The 21,396-nt window shown below is 41.5% G+C and overlaps 1 protein-coding gene across 1 annotated transcript; it reads left to right on the top strand.

The window, feature by feature from the left end:
• Positions 1-18,567: 18,567 nt before the first annotated feature.
• On the top strand, positions 18,568-20,231 carry LOC124681235 (the record flags this gene model as incomplete). Its single annotated transcript, XM_047216171.1, has 3 exons — positions 18,568-19,197; positions 19,779-19,869; positions 20,133-20,231. Coding segments are annotated over exons 1-3 (756 nt in total), but the record flags the coding sequence as incomplete, so codon positions are not given.
• Between the last annotated feature and the right edge of the window lie 1,165 nt (positions 20,232-21,396).

The raw sequence follows: 21,396 nt of genomic DNA, 5'->3' as shown, positions 1-21,396 counted from the left end.
TTATAATATATGTAAAAGGCAGTGCACGACAAAGCCCCGCGATGAGGTCCCGTATGTCATAGAGGCAGAATAGGATAAGTGTAAAAGAGAGTGGACGACAAGGACCCACGGTAGCTCCCGGATGTAATAGTGGCAGAATAGAATAAACCTAAAAGAGAGTAGACGACAATGCCCCCAAGTAGGTCCCAAATGCATAGAGGCATAATAGAACAAATATAAAAGTGAATGGACAATAACACCCCGAAGTAGGTCAGAAATTTCATAGGGTAGAAACCACACCAAAACTACTCTTATTGGCTTCTAAAATCAACAGTTCCACACCAACCGCTTTGCAAGAATCCTCCTCCTTATCCAAAACAGGAAAAGAAAGCAACAACAGCAAGGGAGCATCGCCGGCATTTCCTTCACAGCACACCAGTACGCAATTGGGAAAACTATCCCAGGTTTCGGATCCTTGGTATGTATATCTCCAAAACTTCTAGATCCGGTGAAAAATCCATGTTCCAAATAGATCAGTCGAATACCACAATAATGCAGAAAACAGATCTAGGGTCTAGTGGAAAACAGTCTCACTACGCTTTTTTTTACACCTCGTGAATCAAGCACCAACTTGAAGTTCCGCTCATGGATCTGGTAGCAACAAACATTACAAACATACATCGTATTCCAGGTCAACCAAACAAAAAGCTAAAATATTCTAATACTCCACACTATGATGTTTAAATGACAAATAAGAAAAGATATAACTATAAATCACACGAATTACATCATCGCTTCGAACTAAATTAAAAGAGAAATAAACTATTTATATCCAAAATGTATTTGTTTGCATTCGTGAATAATCTGTAGTTCTTTGGTCTCCAAAATATATTGCAAGCATATGCAATTTGATGGTTACCTTCTTGTTCTAAACAGAAAATGCTTTCAAGACTGCAAGAGGCTGCACACAACAGGGCAAAGAAGTACGGATACTTGTGCAGAAGCTATCCAATATGCGAGTCCGACCCTCAGGTTTCAAATAATCAAATTTAATGCTTTGTTCCACAAAAAATATTTTACTGATCAAGTACAATGAAAGTTGACCTAAATTCAATTTAAATATAATTTACAATGAATGAATTAATAATTGAAATGTCATCTCCAGGAAACACTGCTTGCAAAAATTCAGGAGACTGCGCAATCAAGAGCCGAGGAGTACGGATACACGTGCAACAACTATCCAACATACAGCGTCGACCCTCAAAACCAGGTTTTCAAATAATCATAATTTAATGTTTAGTTGCGTAGAAACCATATTATTTCATGCCGTGCAATGAAAGTTGATTTAAATTTATCTAAATCTTAATGCATCTAAACTATATGATCTACAAACAATGAATCGTCATATTTAGGAAATTCAGGCAACAGGTAATCAGGGTACAACCAACACTGCCATTGAAAAGAGCCAAAGCAGTGATGAAAGTGACAACAGCACAGAAAAAGGTGTTGACAGAGATATTGATGAAAGTTATGAAAAGTTTCTCTCAAATATGGGCAAAATAACTGTTAGAGGTACAGATACTAGCAACTAAAAAAGTAAACATTACAGTCAATATATAGTTTCTTAAAAATAATAACTCTTGATTGTAGGACCTGGACTGTATGGAGACGAAAATTTTGACGAATCATGCGTCTTTGGAAACCACGTGGAGATGAATTACAATCAAGTACTCGGCCTAAAAAATGAAGTCATCACGGACCAGACACCAGCTATTAAACATTATATTTGCACCATGACTAAATCATTTGTTACAAGAGGCATATGTAAGATGGTAAGTTTATGTCAACAATTATATTAAATACTTACTGTCTACATAACAAGAAAACTTCTAACGTAGTGTACCACAAAACTAATAATGGTTCGTTAATATCTTTTTAGGAATTTTCAGAAGAATTCACTACTGAACACATTTGGGGATTCATACAAGAACCTGTAAAGTTGCTGTCAGCTGCACATCGAGTCACATTACAATGTATGCTACCATGAAGATGGATAAGAATGGGAAAGCTATGATAAAGAAAGGTTTCCTAGATATAGTTCAAGAATTTTACCTGAAAAAAGGAGACATTTGCTCATTTACCTTCAAAGATGAAAGAGGATCTCCATTCTTACATGGCAGTGCCTGGCTCAAGCTTGTCATAACAAAGCTAAAAAGTGAGGCGTAAGTTAAAATAAGTACAATGTGTCAGTACTGAAACATTGTGAACCACGCAACGAATTACGTACAAGTATTTCTATTTGGTTATTAGTTAATTCTACAGTCATGTGTACATTACAATATTTATAAGTAATATTTGAGACACTCATCGAATTTATTCACACTGTAATGTTAGTGCTAGTGTCATATGTCTGAAATTCTATTGTTTCGAACTGTCTCGACTCGTCATCACCGCTGTACTCGACAAGCCTTTGCACCTGTAACTACACTAGAGAAAAAGGAAAGAGACACAGTCCTGTACTCCTCTTCCTACCTAAGTTGTACTCGACTCTCCGTCACCGCTGTACTCGACACGCTTTTACACCTAACCCGCGATAGAGAAAACGGAAATAATGTACTCCTCTTGGTGCGAAACATGTACTCGGTTCGCCATCACCGTTGTACTTGACACGCATATGAACCTGTACCTGCGATAAAGAAACACAGACTTGTACTCATTTTGATGCGAAACCTGTACTGGATTAGCCGTCATCGCCGTACTCAACACCCTTTCGAACATGTACCTGCGCTAGAGGAAACGGAAATCTCTCCTGATAAATCGAAAGAGAAACACAGTACCGTACTCCTCTTCATACCTAATCAGTACTCGTCCCTACGTCCTGGATGTACCTCACAGCCCTTCGAACATGTACCTACGCTAGAGAAAACCAAACGGAAATCTTTCCAGAGAAACAAACAGAGAAACGACCTCGTACTCCTCTTGGTTCCGACGATGTACTCGTCTCCACGTCGCGGATGTACTTCACGAGCATATCACCTGTACCTGCGCTAGAGGAAAAGGAAACCTCTCCAGATAAATCAAAAGAGAAACACAGTACCGTACTCCTCTTCATACCTAATCAGTACTCGTCCCTACGTCCTGGATGTACCTCGCAGCCCTTCGAACATGTACCTACGTGTAACATCCCAAAAATTCAATAAAGAGACAAAGAGAGAGATTCCCAAATACCAAATTTGAGAACCAACAAAAACTTTTTCTCATCATATAGTGCTATGCATATAGATCACTTGCTTGTTTACTTGAGTGTGCAATTGACCATGTTATGTGCTTGTGTGATTACACTCATACCTAAACCCTAACTTTGATTTTTAGATCACCCAAATACAAGGGAAAAGAAATTAGAAAAGAAAAGATAAAATTCATCCCCACACACACATATGGCTTATGCCATTTTTGCAAATACTTAACCTAGACCACTTTGGCTTGCACCATTGGTTGTAAATGGTTACTAAACACTTTTAAACACTTTTGGAAGTGAAGAAACTCAAATCAAACCAAAACCAAATTCAAATTCCAAGTTACATGCAATATGGTCACATGTGACATTTTTAATCCGGTACCTACTTTGAGCCCTGTTATTTGGAGATTTCTCTTCTAGACTTTGCCCAAACTTTGCACCTCATCCAAGACAACATCAAGGAGAACAACTTTGCCCAAAACCACCACCCCAAATTCTTTCCCAATTTCAAATGGCAAGCTAGCAAAGTTGAGACATTGTTGCATATGTAAGATCATATGCATTTTGGACTTTTGCATTTCAACTCCATTTTGACCACCACCACCTCCATTCTACTTCTCTTATTATATCTTTACACTCCACCAAAATTCAATTCAAAATTTGAAAATATTTTTCTTGCGGCCATTTCATCAAACACATGGTGAGCACCAATCTGCCAACCCAACACATTGTTTTATCCAGCAGACCATAGCCTAAACCATCACCATTAGGTCACCATTTGTACTCCCCTGACCTCCCTCTACCCTGCCAAACACACCAGACAAGAAGTGGTACACAATTTCATCACCAATTTGACAAGAACACACCATGCCGTGGCATGGCATGGCATGATCATGCCATCTCTCTCTCTGCTCACCTCAGCCCTGTACCACCATGTCCTTCACACTCTACACACTCCCCTGAGTCGAATGGACACCGGCCTCGACGATTTGGTGCACCGGACGCGCCAGGATCGTGACGCCCAGACACGCCCAGGACGTGCACATGCACGCCAGAGCGCGCACGGCGAGCGTCGCGGACGCGTCTGGCCACGTCGTCGCCCGAGCGTCTCCGTTGACCCCTTCCTTTCCTCTCTGCGCCAAACGCTCCACGACACCGCCCTGCGCCGCCCAGACAACGCCATTGGTCTGCGGGAACGCCGTAGCCGACGCCCATCTCGCCGACGTCCGCCGCGGGTACTGCCGCTCCCGTCATGCGTACGCGCTCGTTGCTTCCTCATTTTCAACGCCGTCAAGCGCTGCGTCACCGCCAGGACGTCGCCTGCAAGCCTGCGTCATCGCCCGTCCATCATCGTCGCTGTAGACGCGTCGCCATGATCGCCACCTCCGCAGCACCCTGGCCACCCCTCGCTGCTATAAAAGGAGCGCCCCTCCAGTCGAATTGAGCACACCATCTGCTTCTCCTCTTCACCCTGAGCCGCCTAGCCACCTCGCCTTGCTCGATTCACCACCACACCGCCCCAATTGCAAGATCGACGCCGCCGCCAGTACACGGAGCTTGCCGGAGAAGGACGCCACCCCCGGCGACGCCACTACTACCATCGGCTTCCCCTTCCTCGACAACGTCTTCTCCGCGCTTCGCCGACCCTCGCCGCGCCACCGGTGAGCCGTCGACCCCCTGCCAGCGCCGCCCGTGCCCTCCCTTCTCGTCGGAGACGACGACGAACGTCGTTCGTCCGATCTGCTTCTAATCCTACGGCTCCCCTTCCTCGTACCGTTTCGCGGTATTAAACCCACTGACGCGTGGCCCCCACGCTGTCAGGCGGCCCGCTGCGCCAGACGCAGTACTGGGCCGGCCCATTTCCTTCCTCCACTGCTTAGCCCGTTAGCGTTTCCCGCCTAAGCCCACCGTTTAAATTTGAATTTTCGAATTTAGTTAATTATTCTCAGATGCTGTTTTCAAAATTAAATAGGGGAAAATCTACCAAACCAAATTTGACAAATTTTATATATTTGGAAACCTGGTTAAATTCTCTACAAAACTACACTGGCCCCAACTCTAGCTTTGTTGTAGAATAAATGTGACAAACATAACAAGGCAGGGCCTTTTTCCACTTCAAATAATTATTAAAAAGTATAGAAAAGTGCTTTTCAGATAATTCCAACTCTCAAAAATCACTTGTCACATTATCTACCAGAATATATAAAAATAGGACATAGTTGTTTTACATGATCATGGCCTAGTTCAAAGATTTGCTCTATGGCTAGTTTTAGATCATTTAAATTGGGCAAGTTAATTTATTAAAATGAATGAGAGCTTCCCTCTCATTTAAATCTTGTCTCAACTAATTCAACATGAGTTAGATACCATGGTTAGTTAAAACTCATATTGAATTAGTTGATGATATTAAATCATTACTATGTGTTATTAAAATGCATGAGGTGCACCACCTCATTTAAATTATTTTTTTCCCAAGTAATACTTATGAAGAGGTTGACCTTGGTCAACCTAGGTCATATAATATTATTTGAGGAAATTAAATCTTAACAAGATTCAATGAGAGGAAATTATTTCTCTCAAGAATGGAATAGAAACACTAGGTAATGTTGGTAATGAGAGGAAATTATTTTTCTTAAGAATACACCAAAGCCAACTTATATAATAAGCATGTTGTGATGTTAGCTTAGATTGTGTGACTCATGAGGTGTGCATAGCCTAGTTACTTAAGCTTGTGTGGTGATTGTACTTCGTATTCGCATTTTAGACGCTAGTACGGAAGAGTATCAAGAGGAGGAGGAGGCCTACTCCCAAGGAGAAGAAGACCAATTTGATCAATACCACCACCAAGGCAAGCTAATACACTTGCTAAGTGCAAAGCTCTCAAGAGCAATGCATCACCCCCTTTTACCTTATGCTTAGTGGTCCTATCCCAAGTTTTACTATACAAGTTTTACTATACAAGTTTTACTACTTTATTTACAATGTACTTTTTGATTCATGATTCACTTGGTTTAGAATAGCATATGAGCACCAAGCTTAGATTTAGAACAAGCAATGCTAAGTTAGCACCCCTCATGATTAGTGCTATTGCTAACAATTAAAACTTGACTACTCTAGATGGGAACTTGGTGAAGTGAAGTTGTTTTTGAATGATTTTTGAAAGGAGATATGACTAAGAGAAGATGGTGATTTTTGATTTAAAACTGATATTGGTTTGGATGCGATACCTTTCCAATTTACAAGTACCCCCACAATACCTGATTATGGGTAGGGCTTAGCTGGAAGTTTGTGTGTCTTAGTATGGGTTCCCTCTGAACAAGCATCATAGGGGTTATGCCGAGGCTGCCTCCGTTGTTGAGAAATGATGTGAATTGAGGTGAATTGTACGGCCAAGCCTCGTGCGGTTCCCAGTGCCGACAGCTTGTCTTCACCGGGAGGCCAAGCTCATGGGGAGAGGTGCCTATACTAGGATATATAAGTGAAAGGTTAAGGTTGATGATCCGCGTACTGAGTTACGATGATTCGGGATTATTCCCGACGGATGTAATCAAATGTTGTGGCACAAGTGTGCAACCTCTCGCAGTGTAAACCTATTCGAATAGCCGTGTCCATGGTTACGGACGGTTGGAAAGGCCATACAGTTTCCGGTATCAAAATATCTTGAAAAGGTTGAATGGTGAAGGGTGACTTGACTTGGATCACAACAGAGTTGTGGGAATGACACTAATGTTCCCACTGGAGTTAGTTAGCAAAGTTTAAGTCTTTTACTAAACTGCTTATGAACTAAAATTGGCTTTATGCAAATCAAACTAGAGCTTAGCACCCTTACTAGAACTGATTAGCACTTACAATAGTATTAGTTTGCGAGTACTCACACTACAACAGGACAGAGCTTTGGTAACACCATGTTGTGTTACTACAGGTCCAAAACAATGTTACTAGCCCACGTAGTAACATATTTTGAGATGTGTTCCATTAGGCCGTGTTACTAGGTGACGTCCCAAGTCACACATAATAATTGTTACCATATGTTAAATATTGTGTTACAATATATGTTGTAGTAACACGCATATTCTGTGTTACTAGATGTGTTGGTAACACATTTTCTAAACTATAGTAACACCGACAGTAACATATTTTCATAGATGTAGAACATTGGTGGTAACATATTTTTATAGCTATAGTAACATAATTAGTAACATTCTTTTTAGCTTCGTGGCGCGAATAGTAACATAATATATGTACATTGTAACACCATGATTATACTTAGTAACACATTTTGTATCTACGGTAACACGAACAGTAACACTACAATATCAGTATTACAGCTTAATAAATGTATTTTATTATTAATCACAAAATAAGGTCCCTAATTTAGGGAATATATATTTATGTAATGCAATTAATGAATTGCACAATCAATTAACTACTTTAGTACGATGCTTGATGTCATCACAATGTAAGAGAAATAGAAACACACGCCATTACAATGTGAAAGCTTGAACCACAACGCTTGCACACAAATAGAATTTATTAAGATATCTATTATAAATATATAAGAGTGTAGGATACATATATATTACAATTAATAAATGGCAATATTTGGTGCGACATCTTAACATTTGTATCTATAGAAAACACAATTATAAAGAATATTACACCGTATCACATTTGCATAAATTCGACGAAAGAAAAATATCCTCTTTAAATGATAATACTCTGTACATTTTTCATTCTATCAATGTAAAATACAACTTCTGATCACAAAAATCTTCAAACTTTATTTCCTCTTTGATCCAATCAGGAACTTCAGCTGCAACTCAATCTTTCTTTCGAATCTGCAAAATAAAATTGAAAACTATGGTTAATGATTAAATGTACATGAATACGATTATAAAATATTAAAGGGAAGAAAATAACTCACGAAAGCTGTAGGCCAAGCAATTAAGATCCCCGATGAAAAAGCATCACCAATGGTCTTGCAATCAGATACTTCCCTTACTAATTCCTCACTATCCATTATAGGTTCATCTATGCGCACTAGTGAAAATTGCGCACCCAACTCAATACCACCAGCCTTAGTTGCAGGATCAGTGCTACGAATAGTAGCATATGCAACATTCCGCTTGTTTGGATAGGTTGAAGTTCTAAGAACTACTTCACAACCAGCCTATATTATGATCAATATTAGCATTCAATGACAAGTATGATATATTTGCATGAAAAATGGCAACGGATGCACATGGTCATGTTAAAGACTTTGTTACAAACACACATTGATGCACTAGTTTCTTAAAGGCCAGCAAGGCATATACACCACATGCAACATCACCCTCAAAAAGTACTCGTGTTTTCGAAATAAGCACAACATGTTTATAGATGCATGTAAAATACTGAGTGTGTCATGGCCATGATATCTTCTAGACTACACATTTTATGCTACTACATGTCGCATAACAAGAGAAAGTAGAGTGCATGTATTACCAGGTCCTAATATGTTTGGATTTATAATATTAATAGTAATAGCAAGAGAAAGTACATGCTTAGAAGTTTAATGATCAAATACCAATTCATTATACGAAGTTCTGCTTTGACACAGTGATGATTACACAAGAAAATAATAAATGAAGTTGGTTGCAGGACAACATTAATAGATGTGCAACTACATTTTGTAATGCCATTTTGGTGATACCAGGTATTAAAGGGCACATCGTATGACTCCAGAAGAAATAACTTGGTGATTGTAGATATTGTGCGGATATTTACCTTGAGTGAAGATGTATGCCGTCTTTTCGAGGGTTTTGAGGGAACTGAGCTTCCACGCTTATTTCCGATCCTCTGCTGGTTTAATGTTGCAAAAGATTCATCAATCAGATCTACCGTTTCCCTCACCTACACGAGACAAGAATAGTACATGGAGTGATATTCATAGCTCGAAACTACAGAAAGCTGCAACTTCAAAACCCAAAAACACATGAATATTACCTCTGGCATAGAACCACTAACAGGGTCTTGTGGCAGCGATAAATTTTGTTGAATAAGTAATTGATTGCTATTGTCATGCTCACCATCCTGGTTCGGTGACACAGAAATGTTAAGCAAGTAACTATTTTATTCTATCTTTTTTGACACGAGTAAAAGTAGCCATAACCTTTTCACGTGAAAGCAATAAATTATCCTGAGTCCTGCCATGTTGCATAGATGAGTTTGCTTCAACAGGTCCACTGCATTGGACTCTCTGTAGACTGAAATATCAATACAAGGTTTGAAGTGACAGGCAATGATATAGCCATGTATTGACATTTACCTTTGTTTTACCATGTAGTACTGGTAACCGAGAAATAACATTATTGTTTGATCGTAGATTTTCCTACAGAAGTAACAAGTCTAAGTAAAATATTGGAAGAAATGCATACAACAGGAAGAGAAAAGGACTTCATTTACCTCTTCTTCTATTTCATTCCCATGGCCTTCTTTATTATTCCTATCTTCAAGCCTTCTTATATGTTCCTTCAGCATTGCTATTTCCCCCGTACATCATGTTCACCTTCACACGCTGGTTCATCAGTTGTAGTCATATTGATGTTCTTGAGATACCGTGGTGTTCGACCATAGACTTGCTTAGGAGTTGGAAGCAAGCCCATGCCATGAACCTGTCCAGTCTTTTCTTCCCCTAGCACTTCCCGCAGGGCATCACCTTCCCATGCAACTCTTCCATTGACATTTTGTCCCAACTCTGGTCGTTGAGCTATTAGATCCTCCAATCGATCCTATAAGATAAGAATCATGCATATAATACTTGCTAGACTGAATTTGTAAGTTGACCCCCTGAAAACTGCAACTTTAAAATTAAAAAGCACATAAATATTACGTACCAGACGGTCATTTTTCTCTTTATTTTCAGGAGCATCTTTCTTCTTGTGAGTTGCTAAGTAAACTGTTGATCGGTGTGGTCGTTTCTTCTCAGGATCAGCTTGTCTCTACAAAATAAAAAGAACAGCGACATGAGAAGATAGAGGCAGAGAAAAAAAACTTCATGAATGAGGATTACTCACTATGTCTTCACCCCAACGAGCATAACTCTTTGTCCCAGCATTATGTGTATTCTTCACAAGGGAACGACTAATTACATTCTTCTCAGCTAGGGCCTGTTATGATGCAATCATACCACAAGTGCAACTTTTAAGATCAAGCCAAGAAGTCAAATTTAAATGTAGAAACATGAAAGTATGGTATCGGATTCATTACCCTTCCTTTTTTGGACTTCCAAAATTTAATAAGTCCACGCCACTGGTCACTGTCCACATCATCTGGACAGAGCTTATACAACGCCTTCCTCTTGATGTCTGGATTTTTTTTCATGGCTGGGTTGAAGATAGCTTTTTTCAAACAAGATTTAAATTTCCTCCAGTCTCTTCCAATTGTTTTGAGTATCCATTTTTCACATGATCTAGGATACACAAACTTTGTCTGAAAGTAAAATTAAAAGTAAATAAACCTGTAGAAGGGCAGCAAATAGAATATTTTATTTCTTGTTATATTGTGAAGTACCTTTACGCAGTCTAATATTGTTTCCTCACGGCTATTCTTCTTGAGATCACGCCAATCATTTATGTTTAGTGGGCAAAATCCTCCATTTCTAGCAATCGTGCCCAGAAACTTCCCCAATATTGCCCCTTCTTCTCCTATAGGCTGGCCTTCTTCGTTGCATGTTACAACTATTCTTTGCCCCTTTGGCATGTTCCAAACAACTGGCAAGCTCGTTCCCTTGCGCTTGACTACTTCCTTGTGCACTACAAGATTAATTTAGAAAAGTAGTAATTAAATTATGCCCACTGTTTATTCTTTTGATAGTAAGCGCATACAAAGTTAATTAAGAGAAGTACAAAATTTTAATAGGTCATTACCTTGATTGTCAACTCTATCCTCATTATCTTCCAATGCTTGTGATTCATCACCTGGTGCGATATATTGCTCACCATTGTTGAAGTCTTCATCTTCATCACCACCCTGGTCTTCATCATCACGTTGATTAATCACATTCAACCTCTTTGACCTACGCAATTGTCCTGCAAAACAGCCAATCCATATTTTATTACAATATTAGGGCAGCAGGTACATATATGTAATGAGCAAGTCTGGACTATATTTCAGATTTAAGGAGGGAAGGAAATACTTTGCGGCCTTCTCACAATAAGTTGGCCTGCACCTTCAGCACCATCCTGTAACAGAGCACTCTCATTTGTATGGTTAGATGGAGCAAAATCATTTCGATTATGTGGTGGAGCAATATCATCGCTAGCCTTCTCCTTAGACACATAAAGATGGACAGTTTTCCCGATGTCAGGATCAGACAACATTTTTATCGCAATACTTTGATCATCTATGTGAACTAAGTAGGCGTTGCCTTGTGGGTCTTTTTTCGAATAGTATAGGAAATCAACTGCATGGAAGCCAACTTCCTCGGTCATCAAAATTAAATCGTAATACGAGACGTGACGCCTCATCATGGATCTTTGTAGAATTTTGGCTTCTTTATTTCCATCTTCATAGTGCAGGTATATGGTCAACAAGTCAGCCATCCTACATATATATATATAAAGATGTCAATCAAACCAGCAAAAAGAGCAACTAGACCTCACTGAAATAGGTAAACCAACAAAGGTATAATTAAATTATTACATTGTTCTGCAATTGCAGATTGTTCATTGTATAAGGCATTTATTAGATTTGATCCGCATAGGCCAAGTAGATACACTAGTAATTTACTATCTGGATAATATTTTTTTGATGAGATGTCAGAGATATTTCGAGTTTCCAGCAGCAATTTTATTGCATGAAATTTTAAGGAATCACACTATAAGACCACAAGGAAATCTACATAATTGAATGAAGCCATGTCCGTGTTTATATGCAGAAAACTTAGATATATTCCAACTAGTTAGAAGTGTTCGAGTACTTCAAGTGAGAAGGTTAACTGAGGAAAACTGTGCAGCAACAACTACTAGTTCATGTGTGCGTCTGTTACCTAGCCATCGTTCTACTACTAGTTCAGAACCGGCAGTTTTGTGCCTAGTCAACTGTCGGACTCTGCAAGTCTAACACTGACAAAACGAAGGCGTGAGTGCAAATTGTACATTGACTTTTTCCTGATTTGTAATCAGTTAAGACCTACAATGTATAGATATAGTCGAATAATTTTGAAGCAATTCCTGCTAATTGAAATTCTAGGCTACAGACATATTGGCGTAGGCACACATATTTTGGATTCAGGTGTAGAATCCATGTCAAGTTGGACTAGCAGAGGAGAAAGTGCAGATGTAGGTCATCAGCGTTGCAATTACCAGAGATGTTCCAAATCAACCTCAAACATCAAACATAGGGATCACTTCGTGGCTTGCAAATTACCTGGACCCGAACGTCTCAGGAGCGGAATGGAGATCCCGTTGCTGGGTTGCTCGATGGGGGGAGGGGGTAAGCTGTAGTCGACGGCGCGGTGGTGGAGGACGGCGCGGTGGTGGGGGGAGGCGCGTTGGTGGAGGGCGGCGCGGTGGTGGGCGGCGCGTTGGTGGGCGGCGCGTGGGGGCAGCGGCGTGCGGTGGGTTTACTCGGCCCGGTAGATCATTCTGTTCTGAGTTAATTACGGGACAGTTTTCTCTTCTTTGTTTGACGCTGGGATTTATCAGGGGGAGCTCTATATATAGGACATATAATTGGAGGGAAAAGTGAATATAAGCGGGAATAACTAAAAGTTTCCCTCCGCTAGTTTTTGGTCTCGAAACAAAATAACCAGATTGGCGGGAGAGCATCTTTAAGAGAAGCTCTAAAAATCGGCGCGCTATATGTAGTTTGCAACGCGCTGTAAATCGATACCGCGCGTTGGCGCGAAAGTTGCCCCGCCGGAAGCGCCATTTTGCCGCGCGTGCTCGGACGGCAAAAGTGCTCCTCCACCAGAAGCGCCATTATTCAGCGCGCGGCGCGGCCCGAACGGCTAGTTTCTTGGTCATGAAAGTTCATGGTCCGGCGGGAGCGGCCGAGGTGCCAGGCAACGGCGTCGTACGCCCGCGCCGCCTCGTGCGCCGTATCGAACGTGCCGAGGCGGATTCGCTCGTGCGCCGTATCGAACGGTGACGGGGGAGTCATGGACGCTGACGCAGCCCGCGCCGCCAGCACCTCTTGGCCAATGAGACATTCTTCCTCCAAAGATCTCCACCTAGGACCACGAGTGCTGCCGGTCCGCCTGTCCATCGTCGTCGTTGTGGTCACGTCAGTGTCAGCGTCGATCAGCTCCTCCTGGACCTCCTCCTCCTCACCTTCGTTCTTGTCGGCCTCTTCTTCATACTCGTCGATGAGGGGTTTGTAGGCGTGGCCATGGCGTATGAAGCCGGTGAGGATCTCGTCCCCGACGGTAAAACACATAGATCCCTAGCTAAGGTAGAAAGGACCTCTCTGAAATGTAGAGAAAAGCAATTCGGTCCTCCTCTATCACCACCTTCGAGCCAGAGGCCGGAGCTGCCGCCGTTGATGTCGGAGGCGGGGACGAAACCACTTGCCTCCGAGCCAACGATACATGCGGTAGCCGACCTCGGAAGGGGCCTCCCAATGGAGGTTAAACTTTTGCCGGAACCCTTCTCCAGCATCTTGATGGGCCTAATGGCCTTGACGATTTGACGGCGTGCTCTCGCCATCGAAGACAGGCTCGATAAGGCGGTCTTCCAACTCCCGGCAGAAGGGCCCCAGACCATGGCCTCATGTTGCTCCTCCGTGCATCGCCCCGGCGGCTCACGACCTCGTGCTGCTCCTACCCCTCCCCACGGCGGCACGACTCGTGCTGCTCCTCCGCAGCCGTGACACCGTAGGCTCCCGTCGCGGCGAGGCCCGTCTCCGGCTGCGGTACATGTATGGCCCTCGTCCGCCCCCACGCCGAGCTCCGCCTCTGGTCAAGCTCCACCTCCTCTTCGCGCGGCCGGCCTCTTCGCCGCCCTCCTCCCCTGCAGCAATTGAGCGGGCGCCGTCGACAGGGCCAACAAGGTCGAGGTCCATAAGGACACTGGAGGAGTCGCGCTCAAGGAGACCAAGCTGGTAGTGCTCCCTCTATGCCGTCCCCACGCATCTCCCCGGAGTTGCTGTTTAGAGCCGAGGGCGTCGATGCTACAAGCGGTCGCCGCCGATGCTACCAGCGCCGCCTCCATCTCGCGCTCCTCTGCTTCGTTAGGAGTTTTGCTGCCTTAGGCATGCGGTGTTGCTACCTGCGGAGGTCGGTTTTGCTATTTAAGGTGTTCGGTATTGCTACCGGCCCAGGGTGGACTTTTGCTACCATAGGCATAGGGCGTTGCTTCAGTCATTTGCTGCCGGGGGTGGTTTTTTCCAACCGCGAACTTCATGGAACACGAGGGGAATAGCCAGGAGATGGAGAAATGCCCGCCGTCAATGTCCTTGATGCCTAAGCGGCTTCGCCGGTGCACCGTCCGGCAGCAACGATGCGGGGAAAGGGAGAGGAAGGGACATAGAAGTGGCGGCGGTAGGGTTTGAAATATGCTACTCCGTCCGATCTAAATTAATTGACTCCATTTTATTTAGATACGGTATGAAGTATATTAAGGGAATAATTAGATTTTGTTCGAAACAAAGGGAATAATTAGATTAAACATGGTATGAAGTATTTTAAAGGAATAATTAGATTTTGTTTGAAACAAAGGGAATAATTAGATTAAACACCATATTATTTGCAGCTAACCTAAAGTGAATGGCCGCACGCCGTCCCTGTCTCTTTTCCCCGTGTGAATCTCTCCAAGAAAAAGAAAAAGCAGATTTCCCCAAATTCCCCATGTGAATCTCTAGAAAGAAAACAAATCTCGTCCTTTATCCACGGACGCCGCCAATACCCGACTCCACCAGCCTCCGCCGCTGCGCCGCCAACCACCGTGCTACCGCCCGTCGCCTCCCACCCCGCCGGCCGCCGCTGTTATCAGCCGACCACCTTTGACGGTATCAACCCTCGCTTCTTCCGGTCCCACGTCGGCATCTACGGCTAATCGCCGAGCAATCAGGCACGTAAGTTACCAATGGATGTCTCAAATCTTCTATGATGTTCTTTGTTGAATCTTTGAAATTTATTCAGTTTGATGAAATCGAGAAGTATGTTGTTGTCGTTTTCAATATACATGATATATTAGTACATGAATTAGACTAGCTTCGTTTTGTACAGTACTAGTGTAAACTCATGTAATTTTCCAGAAAATTTCTCTGCCCTTCAATGTCAATACGTGTAAAATCTTTTGCTCTTGCGTCCTGTACTTTCAGTTTGCTGAATACACACTAGAGTTTTCAGCGCCCATGGATGCCTAGCATTATAGTGAGTGCAGTAACTATATTTTTTTTTTTGTTCACAGTGAATCAATGGATTTGAAACCTATAAAAGAGTTACTTCTTTTCCCTAGACCAAGTAACAAGTACCTGGCTGGCGTAGATGGTTTTCTTGAGTTTGCATATATGGGAAAAAGTACTGATGACAAGATCCGTTGCCCATGTGTTAAATGTGTCAATTCATTGTTACTGAAGCGTCAAGAGGTGTATGATCACTTAGTTTGCCATGGCATTTCAGATGGATATACAGTTTGGGGCTGCCATGGTGAAACAGCAGCATACATCTCTAGTAATAAACATGGCAAAACTGCACAATACATCTCAACTAAGAAACGATCACGGTCACAGTGTGAAAGTACAAAATCTAATATGCGCCAGCTTGTCGAAGATGTTTTTAGAGAACCTCCAGTGACTGAATCCGAGACCCAAAATCGTTCTGAACCAGGACCAGATCCCGAATCCCAAGCTTACTATGACTTGGTGAGAGATGCAGATGAGCCTTTATGGCCAGAGTGTGAACTATCTAGGCTTTCCCTTTTTGTTATTCTCTTCCACATAAAAGCCACTAACAAGTGGAGCAACAAATCTTTAAACGATCTGCTGCCTGTTCTACAGAAAGCAATTCCTAATGGTAAGAATTTGCCTAGTACATTTTGTGAGGCTAAGAAGATTGTGGGAAAACTTGGGCTTAATTATGTGAGAATTCATGCTTGTGAAAAAAACTGTCAGCTTTATCGGAAAGAGAAGGCAGGTGATGACTTTTGTTCAAAGTGTGGAATTTCTAGGTGGAAGAACGTACCGGATAAAACTACTTTAACTAAGAAGGAAAGAAGGAAGGCCATCCCAAGAAAAGTGTTGCGTTACTTTCCAATTAAGCCAAGGCTGAAGAGGCTTTTTATGCACAAAGATACTGCAACAGCTTTAAGATGGCATGACGAGGAACGCATAAAGGATGGAGCACTGCGTCATCCAGCTGATTCAAAGGCCTGGGAAGCCATTGATTCTAAGTATAAACGAATTGCGGCCGATTCCCGGAACATTAGGTTTGGAATGGCAACTGATGGGTTCAATCCATATGGGACGATGAGTACTAAACATAGTTGTTGGCCTGTCGTCTTGGTGCCTTATAACCTCCCCCCATGGTTATGCATGAAACCCTCTTCTCTTTTGCTCACTCTGATTATTCCAGGTCCATCTTACCCTGGAAAGAACTTCCATGTCTTCATGGAGCCAGTTTACGAAGAACTAGCTGAGTTGTTTGAGGTTGGAACATTTACATATGATGCATCTCAAGATGAGATGTTCCAACTTTATGCCGTTGTGTTGTGGACTGTGAGCGACTATCCTGGGCTTGCAATCGCTTCAGGACATAGCACCAGCAGTGAGTCCGGTTGTTTCCCCTGTAGTGATGAAACCTTTTCTATACGCTTGAAAAATGGGCAAAAATATTGTTTCATGGGGCATCGCCGGTTTTTGCACCCAGATCATGAGTTCCGTTATGATGCTGAATCATTTGATGGAACTGAGGAACATAGAGTTGGGCCTACTGCTTATTCCCAAGTTCAAGTTTTAGAAAAAATAAAATCAATTAAGGACTTTGATGATTCGAAAACTTGGAAGTTTGTCAGTGGCCTATTCTCTTATTTGCCTTATTGGGATTTTAATTTGCTCCGCCATAATCTAGATATCATGCACATTGAGAAGAATGTATGTGAGAATATATATGGGACACTTCTAGGAATAGAGGGCAAGTCTAAGGATAATTTAAAAGCGCGGCTAGATCTACAGGACATGGAAATCAGGGAAGAGTTACATCCTAAAAAGAAACCTAATGGTAAGTATTTTTTGCCTGCGGCATCTTATACCATGTCCAGAAAACAGGCGCAGCAGTTTTGCAAAGTACTTCATGGTTTAAGAGTTTCAAATGGGTATTCGGGGAACATCTCAAGATGTGCAAACGTTTCTCAAGGGAGAATTTCAGGTCTTAAAAGTCATGATTGTCATATTCTAATGCAACAACTTCTGCCTCTTGCTTTGAGAGGTTTACTTCCAGATAATGTCACATCGGTCTTGTTTGATCTATGTGCATATTTTAGAGAAGTTAGTGCAAAGGTTCTGTATGTGAGTGAGCTTGAGAAGTTGGAGCAACGAATAAAGATAACATTATGTCGTATGGAGATGATATTCCCTCCTGGATTTTTTACTGTTATGGTGCATTTGGTAATTCATCTAGCTGCCGAGGCAAAAATAGGTGGCCCTGTCTCCTACAGGTCGATGTGGTTTCTCGAAAGGTATAAGTACTCCAGTAGCTATCTCTGCAATAATAATTTTTTCAACAAATTTCTTATTCTCTTTGCTGATTTGTTCATGTAGATACCTTGGTAAGGTGAAGTCAAATGTCCGTAATAAAGCTCATCCTGAAGGATCTATCGCTGAAGCATATTTGGCAGATGAGTGTATGACATTCTGTTCAAGATATATTGTTGGTTTTGAGACCAAATATAACATGTCTTCGCGAGATGAAGATAATGAGTTGGTTGGGCATCCTGGCGTTAAAGAAGGATCAACTTTATTTCCTGATGATGGGAAACCACTCGGGAAGCCTCGCAATTACGTTATAAGGGGCTTGGCTAAAGTACAGGCACATAGATACCTGTTGTTTAATTGCTCAGATGTGAATCCATACCTTAGGTAAAATCTTGTGGTTTTAAATTATTTTAGTTTTCCCTTTTCTGTACTTACCAATTTACTGTCACATACTTTGCAGAGTTCATGCTGATGAGATCACCAATAGGCGCACTATCAACCCAAGTACTTTCGAGAAAATTCAAAACGAGACGTTCCACGAATGGTTCAGATCTCATGTAAGTGATATTTTTTCATGCTCTGCATGTACGCGTAGATTTATTAACTAAGCTGCTTCTAAATATTCAGATAATGAAACTGGAGATGGAAAACAATATTTCCAATATTAAAAATGATATTAGATGGCTCGCTCGGGGCCCAGTTGATGCAGCAAAAAGCTATCGCGGTTTCATCTCTCGAGGCATGCGTTTTAGGCCTAAACGCTTGGATAGAATGACACAAAATAGTGGAGTAATGGTAACTGCAAAAACATCTACTTATGCCAGAGCAGGTGATGCAAATCCAGTTCTAGATGATGTGACGTACTACGGGAGAATAATTGATATTATCGAGCTAAACTACTCCGGACAGTTTCCAGTTGTGTTGTTTAAATGTGAGTGGATTGATGTTTTTTCTGAAAATGGAATTCAAAAGGATAAGTACGGCTACACAGTTGTGAACTTCTCACATCTGATACACAGCGGAGACAATATCGAGCATGAGCCCTTTATTTTCCCTAATCAAGCTGAGCAAGTGTTTTATGTGGATGATGAAACGAAGCCTGGTTGGTCTGTTGTAATGAAGCCACCAAAACCTAGAAGTCTCTATGATACTGGCAATGAGGAATATGCAGAGGACACAGAGCCCTTCCATGTCTCGCACCTTGCGAAGATGTTCAAAAATAAAAGGCATGACAAACATTGGGTAAGGACTGACATTGAAGGAACAGAAGTGGATGATAACACCAATGCTCCGAGCAATGAAGAATTGTAAAAGGTAATTTACTGAATGATCATCTTGCTCATGGTACACGTAGATTTAGATGAATTTTCTTATGTGATTTCGTATTTTATGTGTGCCATTTACTCCGTTGAGAATATGAGGCAAAAGTTTAGGCACAACTAAAATTTCAGGCTGTAGTTTCCTTTTCCTAGAGATACATCTTGAACCGTTTCACGTAGGAGAATTTAACTACTACGTATTTTTCTGTAGCTTTGCATATACAGCCACCAATACCACTTGCACACCATGTTCACAACATATACGGCAAGAAAAGATGTACCATCTATCTACTACTCAGTACACGTACAAATCAAGTAATGAGGAGAAAATGTTATGTTTATCACTGCATATCCGGTCAAGTAGTACATATACAGATCATGTACAAACAATGGCGAGCCCAGATCGTGTACATGGGTCATTAATCTAACAAGATCATTGTTCTGTATATGCCACGTCCGACTAGAAGTTACTGTAATGAGTTATTAGACAAGTAATACTTGGTATATGCTTCTCTCTTCACTTTGTCTATGTTCTTTTTTAAACAAGTTTGTCTGTTTTTGATTTGCAGAGCAACCAGGTGTTTTTCAGGTTGTGCCTACCTGACAAATTTGCATGTGGAGATTAGAAGGATATTTCTGAACTGGCGCATGAAGCTATGGGTTCTATTAGTGAACTTTCATATGTTTGCATAGTTTTTGCTCTTTGAACCTGAAGCTTGGAAAAATTCAGAAAATTGCTACTAAGTTAAGCCTCATGTATCACAGATTTTTGTTGGAACCAGCTAGACTTGTTAAAGAATTGTTATGTCTTGCTGAAATGGACGTCTTAAGTTATGTGCGATGTTTGTTCTCTGTGAAAACCTGAATGTATGATTCAATTCTTATGAAACTGTGGGTGTGTGCTTTGTGCCTTGCACTTGCAGCTAACAATCCTGGTCCTAGGACAAGACAGGCAGGAGGGCTGTCTGTTCCGTGAAACCAAATGGGGCTCCAAGATAGCACATACGGCGTGCAAGCAAGCTGTAATCCGGGTTGAAATGGCTACCGAACTGAAATGCGTAGTGCACATCAAAGTGACTTACCAAAGTGACTTACCATTTCGCCTGGTTTTGCGTTATTTGAGATTAGATTAAATAAACGTTTAACGCATCAGCTTTGGGCTGCACCCCTTATAAATATTGGCCTAATCTGGCCCAAAGTAGTAGCATCTTTTATAACTACTGGGCTAACCTGATCCAAAGTAGTAGCTGACAGGCCTTACATGCCTAGTTATATAATCTATGTGTTTTAAATTAATTGATCTGAATTTGTCTACTCAGATTTTTTTAGAAACGTGTCTAGAAAAATGTGTGTCAATTAATTTGGAATCGAGGGGGAATAAAAAAATTACAAATTTGGATTATAATTTTTATAACGTAATTTTTTCCACTAACCTAGAATTTTTACAAATTTTTAAAAATGGCTACCTTTTCAAATTTTAGAAACGTACCTCTATACAATTCAACATGTATGCTCATTTGCTGTCGGTCTTCCGTTCCTTCATGAGTGGTGACGTCAATTACTTAATTTTAAATGGTAAAATTTTAAGTGTGTGCATTTGGCATGAAGTCTTCGACTTATCCAAAACTTTGCATATAATTTGGTAAATACTATATTTATCAAATATTTATAACATTGACAAGTGGACCATATGTGTAAGGTAATGGTGATATAAACATGCAATTAATTTCAGCTCTTTTATTTGCCCCTATAATAGGGCTTGTAACACTATGCTCGAGCACAGGATTATGTGTTACTTCGAGGTAAGCTTGTAACACACTTCCACCAACACACACCTACGTGTTACTATCTCACAATACTTGTAACAGATCACCTCTAACATATACTTATCTGTTACTACGTTGATATTCCTGTAACACCTTTTTGGACCTTATACGGTTTGTGTTACTGCCGGTCGGTGGCACACAAATGTTGTGTTACTGTAATTTTACCTGTAACATATTTTACTATGTGTTACATGGTTGTGTTACCAAAGCTCTGTCCTGTTGTAGTGTCAACGTATTCACGGCTTTGTCCCTGGCTATTCAAATGGCCAGAGTATGAAGACGAGCAGAACTATCAAGGTGAAGACCAGCAGGACGCCTACGACAACTAGGAGTCTTCCAACGTCAAGCGTTGGCCTGTGGA

This window comes from Lolium rigidum, unplaced genomic scaffold, assembly GCF_022539505.1.
Source record: "Lolium rigidum isolate FL_2022 unplaced genomic scaffold, APGP_CSIRO_Lrig_0.1 contig_36984_1, whole genome shotgun sequence".
Taxonomy (NCBI): Eukaryota; Viridiplantae; Streptophyta; class Magnoliopsida; order Poales; family Poaceae; genus Lolium; species Lolium rigidum.
Note: the sequence above shows the minus strand (reverse complement) of the source record. Positions and strands in the feature narration are given on the sequence as shown.